The 13,888-nt window shown below is 41.0% G+C and overlaps 1 protein-coding gene across 1 annotated transcript in view; it reads right to left on the bottom strand.

The window, feature by feature from the left end:
* The window catches only part of LOC146867705 (glutathione S-transferase omega-1-like), a 134,914-nt gene that overhangs the window by 50,304 nt on the left and 70,722 nt on the right, over positions 1-13,888 (bottom strand). The window contains exon 4 of the mRNA XM_085607080.1: positions 1,302-1,403. Within this exon, the coding sequence (XP_085463206.1) occupies positions 1,302-1,403 (102 nt within the window). The remainder of the gene's footprint in view (positions 1-1,301; positions 1,404-13,888) is intronic.

The following is a 13,888-nucleotide window of genomic DNA, read 5'->3' on the forward strand; positions in this document are numbered from 1 at the left end:
TCGTGCAGTAGGACTTTATATAAATAAATTATGTCAATTTAAATGACTGACCTCCAAGGACACACTCAATAGTATTAGTTGAAACCTCATGTGCAACAATCAACCACTTTACTATGGCACCATCTTTATACTCACTCCATTTAGGAGTTACTGCTACCGCTTCATGAGGGGGAGAGGCTACCAGTCCACCAACACTCCCAAAGGTGTAAAATGGTTTATTCTGCCTTGCAACTTTTGAATCTATGTCGTCATCCCGCAGTCTTTTTCCCCGCAGGGAATCACAAGGCGGTCGTTACAACGACCGTGTTGTGATTCCGCATACCATTACTCCGCAAGTCAGAACAACGACTTGTGGAGGGGGGCGCTGGATGTTGGAATAGTATAATTTACTATTCCAACTCCAGTCTGTGCGGTCACTATGGATGGTGTTGGATTTTAAATCCAACACCCCCCCCCTCACAAGTCGTTGTTTCAACTTGCGAAGTAATGGTATGCGGAATCACAACGCGGTCGTTGTAACGACTGCCTTGTGATTCCCTGCGGGGAAAAAGTTTTGCGGTAAACATTGTTTACCGTTACTGCTACCGCTTCATGAGGGGGAGGGGCTACCAGTCCACCAACACTCCCAAAGATGTAAAATGGTTTATTCTGCCTTGCATCTTTTAGCATCAGCCTTGAGTCCATGGTCTCCTCTGGCACCATAATTCTGAGAGCAAGATCCTCCTCTCTTGTCACTATCAATAGGATTTCAAAGAGACTCCCTGATAGCAAGCAAGGGGACTTCTTAAGATCTTTTTTTCAAGGTTATATTCCGATTCTCTTTCTGCAGGCACCATCACACTTACTCCATCAGCTCCCAAACAGCTAAGCGATTCAATATAGTCACAAGTATTTGCTCTTCAACCAAATGTTTCATATTTAGCTTCAATATCTTTTCTTTCAGTTAATGTTACAAGGTATATGGAGAAATGTTTAAATCATGGCATTCAAACCCACTTACATCAGTTACATGTATAACAATAAAAAATATACGTTTCCCTTCCAATACTTAATTCTTCAAAGCCACTAAATGTGCTGTAAAATATTTTAATTACTACATGGAAAACTTGAATTCCCCCCATTGATGACATCATCACCATGGGCACATATAGAAAAAGTTAAGGATATATTTCTCACATTTCACACATAGACCACTAGCATCTGTGCATTCCAAGATCCTAACACAAGGTGAACATGGCAGGAACTTCAATCTATCATAAATTGCATTATAAAGATCTCTCACACTTGGGTGTGTTGCTTACCTCTTCAAATGCAAGGATCTTTTTGTCGAACTGTTCTCTAAAGCCAGAAATATCCTCTCCCCTTTTTGTTGCCAAGAGTATACTATACATCAGAGGGCTTAGCTGCAAACAGAAAGATTCATGTTATGGTGATCCATTGCATTCCATGAAGAAGATAAACTGTTAAAGTTTTAGGACTAAACAAATGAAAACACCAAAAATCAGTTTCTTTAAAGTCATAGCCTCTATGCAGTATCTTGAAAGATCTCTTTCTGCCTACACATACACAGAAGTGTCAGAAGCCACCAACTATAAACATCATGCACTGCTCTCAAAATACAAATGCTTTAAAAAGAAGACATGTTGTAACAGAAAATATGGTTTACAAAGACAAACAAATGTTCATAACTGCAGAAAGTCCCTGATTTTCCCCCATTGCTACTGCATATTTGGATGTTTTGGCCTGATTCACAGAGGTTTCTTTTGGGACAAATTGTGATCTCAGGTGTACATTTTCCATGTTATACTGAAGTAAAACCGATTTGCGCTGGACAGATCTATAGATGCCTGACATATCTTTAATATGCCCTTGAGCAAATGTTTGTGAATTTTATTTACATATGAATATCTCTTAATTTTGTCTTCTACAAATCTTTTTGAACCAAGTCTTTGATTCTCAGTTTAATATTGGTGTATGTGCTATTAACATGTTAAAATCTCTTAATTGATAGCAATAGGGCTTTGGTTATCGGTGCACATTTTGATGCTACTGCTGTTCACTACGTTAAACCTTGAAAATTCTAAAGCAACGGATGTAGAGTTATTCCAATCCTAATCACCTAAGTGGGAATATTATTCTAATACATAAGGAAATCCTGCATGCCTAAAACAATTTATAAAAATGGACAAAAAACATCAACACATAGCTTAGATACTTTGAATTCAATAAAGTTGGCAGAAAAGTTGTTTGAGGCTTGTCACATACCACCCATTATCTTTGCTTTTGTAAATGTTTTCTTTATTCTATAAGTTTCATACCAGATAGGCCCTCATTACGAGTTGCTCGTTACTAGGTGTATGGTAAAATCAAATAATTGTATTGTTACCGTGTGATAAATCTACCCCAGTACAGTGTATTTACAAGTTAAATGCCATTAATTAGAGAATTACTGGGTGGGATCTATTTTTTGGGCGTAAAATGCCTTGAATTCCTAATTCAGCAGCAGCTTTTTCTTTATGAAGGTGGGGTAGCGTTGCCCCCCCAACTTCTGCGTACAGCGCAAAGTGTTAAAAATAAAAAAGCAATACAATTATTTCATTGCCATTTTATTTTTAACCAAGGTGTGCAACAGCCACGAGCCTGCCTCCGAGCCAGGAGGGCATGTTCTCTGCTTCCCATTGGCAGCAGGAGGACTGGAGTAGTGGTGGCCACGCACTTAAAATTGTGCCGGCCAATGTGACATGCACTCTTTGAACCTCTCCACCCAGCTGGGTGAAGGCCAAGCACAGACCTCTAGGCCCTGAAAGAGTATTTAGCCAACCTGCTCCATCCAATCCTGGCACTGCTCTCATTCAGCTCCAGGATTGGTTGGGGGTGGGGGGGTCCTTCATTCTACAGGCTTCGAAAGACAGCGAGGAGGACACAAAGCCCACGGGTAAGTACATTTTCGTATTATTTAATGAATGTAATGCATGTAGATTGTTATATTTTGGAGGGAGGGGATGTTTTCATTTGGGCTTTTTAGGGTGTTTTTTTTTTCATAGGTAAATGTGGTGGGCACTTAGCCCGCCCACCACTCTGAAAGGTCACCAGCCGCTCCTGCAATTCACTGCAGTTTAACTCATACATGCAATGCAGCCTACATGGAGAAAATCGCCTCCCCATAGGCGCCTGGCTGGGTGCCATCCCGACCAATCACAATGCTGCCATTGCAACATTGTGATTGGCTTTTGGGGAGGGGAGGGAGGTGGCCTGCTTCCTATTCCTGCCGGAGGCAGGAGAGCAGAAGCAGGAGCCGAGAAAATATGGGACACGGCCGGCTGGCAGACAGGTACGTTTTTTAAATGTATTATTACATTTACCACCTCTCCCAGCGTGCCCCACCCACCCGCGATTAATGCCAGCCGCGACGGACTAGAGCAAATGCAGGCATAGAAGTAAGTCTGTATAGGGTGTCAAAAGGTACTCTATCTACCATTGCACAGTAAGAGTGAGACATATTCGACTTCTGAAAAGGACCATCTGGAAAAGATCTGTGTCAGTGTCTACAGCAGGGCAAGACATATGAATAAGAAGATACTTTTTACAGAGCAGTTTTGGATTTTTGAGTTTGGCTCATATAAATGGCCTGAGTGATGTGTATAGATATATATATATATGTTGACTACTTTTTACAAGATCATGTCAAACAATTGCCCTCCCACCTACAGGATACCAGTGACTTTTTGAGGAAGATTAAGGATGTAGTGTGACAAAAAGACTATATATGAATCACCTTAGACATCACTTCGCTGTATACCAGCATACACCATTGGGATGGTATCAAAGCTGTAGATCATTTCCTAAGTATGAAACCAATGTGCATGTTGAACCACAACAAAATGTTACTGAACATGATCTCAATCTGTCTGAACAATAACTTTTTCCTTTTTCAGAATCAAGTCTTTCAGCAGATAAGAGGGGTAGCTATGGGGGCCTGCTTCTCCCCAAGCTATGCCTGTCTCCACATGGGAATGTGGGAGGAGTAGGTCCTCAATGTTACATTTGCTGAAGTGTTAGATGAACATGTGATACTATGGTACCATTATATTGATGATTTATTTCTCATCTGGAAAGGTAATGAAAATGAGGCTCTCATGTTCATTCAGCGGATTAATGACAATGACTTGAATCTGCGATTCACAGCACATTTGAGTAAAGAAGCAGTCAACATTCTGGACGTAGAAGTGTACATTGACCAGGGGAAACTGGAGACTAAATTACACCGTAAGCCAAATGCAGGTAACACAGTGCTCCACGCTACCAGCCACCATCCTGAGCACCTGATTCGCAGCGTTCCCTATGGGGAAATGCTGTGAATCAGACGCATTTGTAGCGTGGATGAGGACTGTGCCAAAGCCCAAAATGAAAGCAAGACAAGGTTCCCGGCAAGAGGCTATTCATTAGACATGATTGACAAAGCCATCAGAAAAACTGAATCAATATCTAGATCAATGGCCTTGACCGCTAAAAAGTCAGGGGAGCTGCACACCGCGTTGGCTTCTACTGTAGAACCGCTTAGATTAATTTTGACCTATAATCATCAACACTGTGCCCTGTGCAAAATAATCAACAAAAATTGGGTTGTATTACGTAATGACCTGGTAATAGGCGTAACTCTTGCTGATTCTCCTAGTATAGCATTCAGAAAAGCACGCTCTATGAGTGACATGCTGGTTAAGAGTAGTCGAGAGGTTGTCACCTCTAAAACATGGCTACAAACAGTGAAGGGATTTTAAAGATGCCCCACGTGCAAAGCGTGCAAATATGGCAAAAGTAGAACATCTTACAATATTCCTTTCCATGATGTTCCCATCATCATATCAAAGAGGCTCACCTGCAAAACAGAATTTGCTGTATATTTGCTGGAGTGTTCATGTGGCCTGCAATATGTGGGCAGTACCAAGTTGCAGGCTCACAAGAGGATACTCCACCACATAAGGGCAATCAATAACAATGACGCATCATACCCAGTTGCGAGACATTTCAAGGAGGTCCATGGCCATTGCCTGGACATCCTGAGCTACTTTGTGGTGGATATGATTCCATCACTCAAATGCGGTGGCAACCGTGATGCTCTTCTTAGAAAATTGGAAACTAGGTACATCCTGGAGGTGGATACCAAGGCGCCCAATGGGCTCAACTCCAGTGATGACCTATATACATGTTTATAATGCTTCCAATCAGGCTTTTTAACTATATTGATTATTGATGCCCTTGTAACATTTCGCATCCTGCCTCCAACGATAATATTTTACACATTTTTTAACACTTTTGTATATTTCTGGTAGCACTAATATATGCACTTACACTTTGTTTTAACCAACATAGAGAGGCAACTGTAGCCCACTAGGGCTATATCCCTCATTTCCAAATGCAGCAACAGTCAAATGTAGAGACCAATTTAGCACTCATGCTGGTAGTAGCATCCAATTGGTGAGGTAATTTTAGCTAATCGGGTTAGTCTCTAACCATCACAGGTTGCCGATATCATGCAGCTATCAGAAATTTATTTTTTCCTGCATGATCTGCCTATTTGCACTATGAACTATTTTAATTATTTATGAAGTAATAAATATTATGGAGTTTTAAAACTTTAGGCTAGCCCATTTGCTTGTAGGATACTTACTATAACATTGTACCCACTTGGGACATATTGCCTAGTATTTTCACTACTGGATGTTAAACTCACAAAAATAGTTTTTATATTTGTACATTTGCACGGCAAACTAGGCTTTCAATATTGTTATTTTTAATGTTCATGTATTAATGCGCATTTTACAATATCTAATATGGTCTTAAGTAGCTGCTTAATATTGCACGGCAAACAGCAAGTATGTACACCCACTTGGGGGTCATCTTTCAAATTACCAATGAACAATGATTATAGATAATTGGGTCTTTATTCAGTCTGTCTACACATGGTATTGGTTTTAACAAAAACACGATTTTAAATGTTCATGAATGAATGTACATTTTGAAAGTATTACAATGTATTTATTGCTATATTTGTACATAATACTTGATTGCTGCTGCACGCTTGTAACTTCGTGACTGGTATACACAGTTACACATACCTTCTCTATGTTCATTGCACTTTGTTTCAATTGTCACGTGCTGTCACACTGTTACTTTAAAAACAGGGTCACTCCTCTTGGCGTCATGTGATCAAGGCCTCCCGAAGGCCGAAACATGTCATGGCGGTAGTGCTGGGTGTCTGAATTAATAAATACCTTGCACAAAGATTTGGGTACGTATTCGTCTTTTCTGCGCATTTGGATTAATGTGGCGAAGTTCATATATATATATATATATATGTATATATATATATATATATATATATATATATATATATATATATATATATATATTTCCCAAAGTTGTTCTGCAAGTGAAGACGCACTCACGGCAAATCCGATTCACAAGAATCCTTTATTCAGAGGGTCCGGTACAGTTGTGTTCTCGATTAATGACACCTACGCGTTTCAGAGCCCCCTGCTCCTTCTTCATGGGTGAAAGCAAACATGCAGGCAAACTACAAAGTCTTTTTACAGTTCCATGCTCCAATCATTGCCCTCTGGTGGGTTTTACAGGTGAGTACCTTTGGTGATGCATGACGGTATTTGTAGTATGGCAGCCTGACCAATTCAAACCCTTCGGTGGGTTGCCTGCTAACTGCTTGCTGTTAATTAGTATATTTCACAGCCCTCTGGTGGGCCTCAGGAAAATAATTGTCCGGTAATTTTCAAGGAAATGCCATGCCTTTTGAAGTTAGAACAATCCCAACTCCTGGCCTCATATTCCACACTGCATGACGGTGCGATCTTCCGCGGCCAGAACATGCCGCGTAAACATTTCCCAAAGTTGTTCTGCAAGTGAAGACGCACTCACGGCAAATCCGATTCACAAGAATCCTTTATTCAGAGGGTCCGGTACAGTTGTGTTCTCGATTAATGACACCTACGCGTTTCAGAGCCCCCTGCTCCTTCTTCATGGGTGAAAGCAAACATGCAGGCAAACTACAAAGTCTTTTTACAGTTCCATGCTCCAATCATTGCCCTCTGGTGGGTTTTACAGGTGAGTACCTTTGGTGATGCATGACGGTATTTGTAGTATGGCAGCCTGACCAATTCAAACCCTTCGGTGGGTTGCCTGCTAACTGCTTGCTGTTAATTAGTATATTTCACAGCCCTCTGGTGGGCCTCAGGAAAACAATTGTCCGGTAATTTTCAAGGAAATGCCATGCCTTTTGAAGTTAGAACAATCCCAACTCCTGGCCTCATATTCCACACTGCATGACGGTGCGATCTTCCGCGGCCAGAACATGCCGCGTAAACATTTCCCAAAGTTGTTCTGCAAGTGAAGACGCACTCACGGCAAATCCGATTCACAAGAATCCTTTATTCAGAGGGTCCGGTACAGTTGTGTTCTCGATTAATGACACCTACGCGTTTCAGAGCCCCCTGCTCCTTCTTCATGGGTGAAAGCAAACATGCAGGCAAACTACAAAGTCTTTTTACAGTTCCATGCTCCAATCATTGCCCTCTGGTGGGTTTTACAGGTGAGTACCTTTGGTGATGCATGACGGTATTTGTAGTATGGCAGCCTGACCAATTCAAACCCTTCGGTGGGTTGCCTGCTAACTGCTTGCTGTTAATTAGTATATTTCACAGCCCTCTGGTGGGCCTCAGGAAAACAATTGTCCGGTAATTTTCAAGGAAATGCCATGCCTTTTGAAGTTAGAACAATCCCAACTCCTGGCCTCATATTCCACACTGCATGACGGTGCGATCTTCCGCGGCCAGAACATGTCGCGTAAACATTTCCCAAAGTTGTTCTGCAAGTGAAGACGCACTCACGGCAAATCCGATTCACAAGAATCCTTTATTCAGAGGGTCCGGTACAGTTGTGTTCTCGATTTATGACACCTACGCGTTTCAGAGCCCCCTGCTCCTTCTTCATGGGTGAAAGCAAACATGCAGGCAAACTACAAAGTCTTTTTACAGTTCCATGCTCCAATCATTGCCCTCTGGTGGGTTTTACAGGTGAGTACCTTTGGTGATGCATGACGGTATTTGTAGTATGGCAGCCTGACCAATTCAAACCCTTCGGTGGGTTGCCTGCTAACTGCTTGCTGTTAATTAGTATATTTCACAGCCCTCTGGTGGGCCTCAGGAAAACAAATGTCCGGTAATTTTCAAGGAAATGCCATGCCTTTTGAAGTTAGAACAAAAATGTTTACGCGGCATGTTCTGGCCGCGGAAGATCGCACCGTCATGCAGTGTGGAATATGAGGCCAGGAGTTGGGATTGTTCTAACTTCAAAAGGCATGGCATTTCCTTGAAAATTACCGGACAATTGTTTTCCTGAGGCCCACCAGAGGGCTGTGAAATATACTAATTAACAGCAAGCAGTTAGCAGGCAACCCACCGAAGGGTTTGAATTGGTCAGGCTGCCATACTACAAATACCGTCATGCATCACCAAAGGTACTCACCTGTAAAACCCACCAGAGGGCAATGATTGGAGCATGGAACTGTAAAAAGACTTTGTAGTTTGCCTGCATGTTTGCTTTCACCCATGAAGAAGGAGCAGGGGGCTCTGAAACGCGTAGGTGTCATTAATCGAGAACACAACTGTACCGGACCCTCTGAATAAAGGATTCTTGTGAATCGGATTTGCGGTGAGTGCGTCTTCACTTGCAGAACAACTTTGGGATATGTTTACGCGGCATGTTCTGGCCGCGGAAGATCGCACCGTCATGCAGTGTGGAATATGAGGCCAGGAGTTGGGATTGTTCTAACTTCAAAAGGCATGGCATTTCCTTGAAAATTACCGGACAATTGTTTTCCTGAGGCCCACCAGAGGGCTGTGAAATATACTAATTAACAGCAAGCAGTTAGCAGGCAACCCACCGAAGGGTTTGAATTGGTCAGGCTGCCATACTACAAATACCGTCATGCATCACCAAAGGTACTCACCTGTAAAACCCACCAGAGGGCAATGATTGGAGCATGGAACTGTAAAAAGACTTTGTAGTTTGCCTGCATGTTTGCTTTCACCCATGAAGAAGGAGCAGGGGGCTCTGAAACGCGTAGGTGTCATTAATCGAGAACACAACTGTACCGGACCCTCTGAATAAAGGATTCTTGTGAATCGGATTTGCCGTGAGTGCGTCTTCACTTGCAGAACAACTTTGGGAAATGTTTACGCGGCATGTTCTGGCCGCGGAAGATCGCACCGTCATGCAGTGTGGAATATGAGGCCAGGAGTTGGGATTGTTCTAACTTCAAAAGGCATGGCATTTCCTTGAAAATTACCGGACAATTGTTTTCCTGAGGCCCACCAGAGGGCTGTGAAATATACTAATTAACAGCAAGCAGTTAGCAGGCAACCCACCGAAGGGTTTGAATTGGTCAGGCTGCCATACTACAAATACCGTCATGCATCACCAAAGGTACTCACCTGTAAAACCCACCAGAGGGCAATGATTGGAGCATGGAACTGTAAAAAGACTTTGTAGTTTGCCTGCATGTTTGCTTTCACCCATGAAGAAGGAGCAGGGGGCTCTGAAACGCGTAGGTGTCATTAATCGAGAACACAACTGTACCGGACCCTCTGAATAAAGGATTCTTGTGAATCGGATTTGCCGTGAGTGCGTCTTCACTTGCAGAACAACTTTGGGAAATGTTTACGCGGCATGTTCTGGCCGCGGAAGATCGCACCGTCATGCAGTGTGGAATATGAGGCCAGGAGTTGGGATTGTTCTAACTTCAAAAGGCATGGCATTTCCTTGAAAAGTACCGGACAATTGTTTTCCTGAGGCCCACCAGAGGGCTGTGAAATATACTAATTAACAGCAAGCAGTTAGCAGGCAACCCACCGAAGGGTTTGAATTGGTCAGGCTGCCATACTACAAATACCGTCATGCATCACCAAAGGTACTCACCTGTAAAACCCACCAGAGGGCAATGATTGGAGCATGGAACTGTAAAAAGACTTTGTAGTTTGCCTGCATGTTTGCTTTCACCCACGAAGAAGGAGCAGGGGGCTCTGAAACGCGTAGGTGTCATTAATCGAGAACACAACTGTACCGGACCCTCTGAATAAAGGATTCTTGTGAATCGGATTTGCCGTGAGTGCGTCTTCACTTGCAGAACAACTTTGGGAAATGTTTACGCGGCATGTTCTGGCCGCGGAAGATCGCACCGTCATGCAGTGTGGAATATGAGGCCAGGAGTTGGGATTGTTCTAACTTCAAAAGGCATGGCATTTCCTTGAAAATTACCGGACAATTGTTTTCCTGAGGCCCACCAGAGGGCTGTGAAATATACTAATTAACAGCAAGCAGTTAGCAGGCAACCCACCGAAGGGTTTGAATTGGTCAGGCTGCCATACTACAAATACCGTCATGCATCACCAAAGGTACTCACCTGTAAAACCCACCAGAGGGCAATGATTGGAGCATGGAACTGTAAAAAGACTTTGTAGTTTGCCTGCATGTTTGCTTTCACCCATGAAGAAGGAGCAGGGGGCTCTGAAACGCGTAGGTGTCATTAATCGAGAACACAACTGTACCGGACCCTCTGAATAAAGGATTCTTGTGAATCGGATTTGCCGTGAGTGCGTCTTCACTTGCAGAACAACTTTGGGAAATATATATATATATATATATATATATTATATATATATATATATATATATATATATATATATATGTTTACGAGAAGATTGTTGCGAACCTCCGCTCTCCTTCCTATCGACGCCGGTGCCAGCCTCAGTCGCAACTCCGTTTTAAGTATTTCAGTGTGGATATAATCCGAGCAATCTCAGTAAATAATCCAGCGGCACACCCAGGACAAAACAATAAGTTTTATTATTGTTTCAAACGAACAGAACTACGCGTTTCGGCGAAGCCTTTGTCAAGTTGGTGACCCCTGCCCAAATTCCCTTAGAAATACAGGTCAAAGTTAATGAATAGTGAGGAAATACTATCGCGATCAAACATTTCATTTGTGTACATTTTCGTAATTTTGATCAAAATAACGCATTATATTAGTGATAATATAGTTATTCACAAGTCCATCAATTAACGGAAAATAATCAATTAACATTTTCATATAATGTCTCACTGGTAACTCAAACTCATGTACCCCGAGTGCACTAAATGATAGATAGTGAAAAAATACTATCGAACTCCACAATTTCACCATTTCAATTGGGTATGTTTGCAAGATTCGCAACAAACCCTGGTAATTTCTAAAACATGCTGCTGATTATGATGCTATGCATTCAATTATATTATGAATTTATCCGACAATGTGAGATTATAATATTGTCAATTAACCATATGATACAATGTCTCACTAATAGCCCAAATTCATACATGCACCCAGGTAAAAAGGTACCCAATATACACCAATAACGTATTCCCATAGAAACAATTTCTAATACACTGTATGGACGTTCATCATAACTAAATAAATATATATATATATATATATATATATATATATATATATATATATATACATATATATATATATATATATATATATATATACAAATATAGGTGTATTTCTGTTGCGAAACAAACACCCAGCACTCCGAAATAAGAATGGGCACTCGGTCTTTATTTTTGATGAACGAGGTGTAACATCAACGCGTTTCAGCAGACTCGCGCTGCCTTGTTCACGATGTTTTGTGCACCACTTTTTTTTCAATAAAATACATTTCATTTGGGGATTGACAACAAAGAGGGACTCAATTCATTCATTACCCAGCTCTGTTTAGTGCACTTTGGCCGCCATCTTTTAACATGTTCATTCCTAATCCTTTCACATGTTTACACAATGTACATTACGTTTTTTCCGCATATATTCCTGCTCATGACCCCGTAACTAAGGCTATTATTTATAAATCATGCAGAAAACATCCTTGCATATATTATTTGATAGCTAATTACGGTCGGGGTTATCCCCATAATTATACAGGATTTGAGGTTTTTTTTCCCCACAGTGCTGGTGCAGAAGGTATTTGTTCTCAACAAGTACACTCGGCAAGTGCCTTTTTATTAACCTTTCCCTGTAATAATTCAAAGTGCTAGTGCCTATTGTGCAAATTGTGCAAAATATTCCTATTCTACTGTAAATAAATATTACGCCTGTGTAGTATATTATGATTGTCTTCTATTGAAAATAGAGCAGACTATCATTACGTTATATTCATTCCAAATGAAAAACTGTACAGATTTGTCAAAACAGTTTCTTCTGATAATAATTATCATAATGTTTTTAAAGTGCAAGTGCTTATGTAAACTCAGGCATTTATCAACTAAAATGCCAATTTACTTATATTCCCCACTTGGCACAAATAAATATCATACAAAAAATAATAATATACAAAAAAAAATAGGGAATAATTTTCCTGCACACTTATTAATAATTTAAAGTGCTAGTGCCTATTGTGCAAATTATGCAACAAATCCCTATTCCGTTATATATAGGTATCTAGTCTACATAGTATACTATAGTTTTTTTCCTATATTTCAAACAGAACAAACAACCACTTCATTATATACATTCTAGATAAAAAAACTATATACATTTATCAAAACAGTTTCTGCTGATAACATTTTAAGGTGCAAGTGCACTTCTAGAAAAAGCAATCGACGCCGTGTCTGTGCAGAATTCTTTATTGCCAGCTGAAAAGCTAGATGCGTTTCGCCTGACCTGCAGGCTTGTTCACTAGCGATTTGGTAAAGTTTTCATGGCAATTTAAAACAGTGAGTACGATCAAGTCACATGGTGAACTACAACAAATGAAATAGACAACAGACTCGTAGTTCAACCAACTGCGGTGGTACGCAAACGAGTTTCAGGCAAGTGCCACATAATATACAAAACAACAATTCATTAAAGTTGATGCAAAAAATGGAAACATTGTTTAACTCAGTTAATCTGAAATTAGCGTCACGTTTGCAGTTTGCTCATAAACAATATATGACGAAGTAAGATTGCCGTAGTGGTACCGCCTTCATCATTAACCCATTATGATCAACCAAATTGCGGTTGACCAGAGTAACATAGATGTAATAGTGGGTTGATCGAGTGATCAAAACTACTGGATATAATTTTAGCAGGTAAGCCAAAATAGCAAACCAGCGAGCAACCGCTTCACCAAACGAGTACTGCCCAAGTGGGCCAAAATATACATCAACAATGTGTGTACAACGGTCTGTCTATAACTATTCATGGTCCCAGTAAGTGACAAAATCAAAACAATAAACATAAAACAAAACCTAAAGTACAAGTTAATAAAGAGCGAGAGGAACCTATAGGTGAGTATGTAAGTCTTCTTCCATATTAAGACCATGTGGTATTTTGGTATTAAGTCTGATGATATAGCAAGATTCTAGCTTGCGCAATTTCTTCTCCCGGTTGCCACCCCGGCTACTGACTGGGATAGTATCAATGACGTAGTAAAGGAGGCCCTCAGCATTTTTATTGTGGTATTTCTCAAAATGCCGTGCCACGGGGTAGGTTTTATCCCCATTTTTAATGGCCAAAAATGCTGTAGCACTCTCTTGTGTACAGGCAAGATGGTAGAACCCACATATTGTAGGCCACATGGGCACTGCAATATGTAGACTGCATAGTCCGTCTTACACGTGTATTGGCCCTTGATCTGTTGTATAGACTTATGGGAAAAACCTGCAGGAAAACAGGTGGTATTCTTTCCATACACATAAGCCTTACTTTTATGGCATTTAATAAAACTATCCTTCCTACTTAACCAAGAGCCTGATGGTTTCTTTTGAGTGCTGCTGGATAACACATTGCTGACTAGTG

This window comes from Triturus cristatus, chromosome 1_2, assembly GCF_964204655.1.
Source record: "Triturus cristatus chromosome 1_2, aTriCri1.1, whole genome shotgun sequence".
Taxonomy (NCBI): Eukaryota; Metazoa; Chordata; class Amphibia; order Caudata; family Salamandridae; genus Triturus; species Triturus cristatus.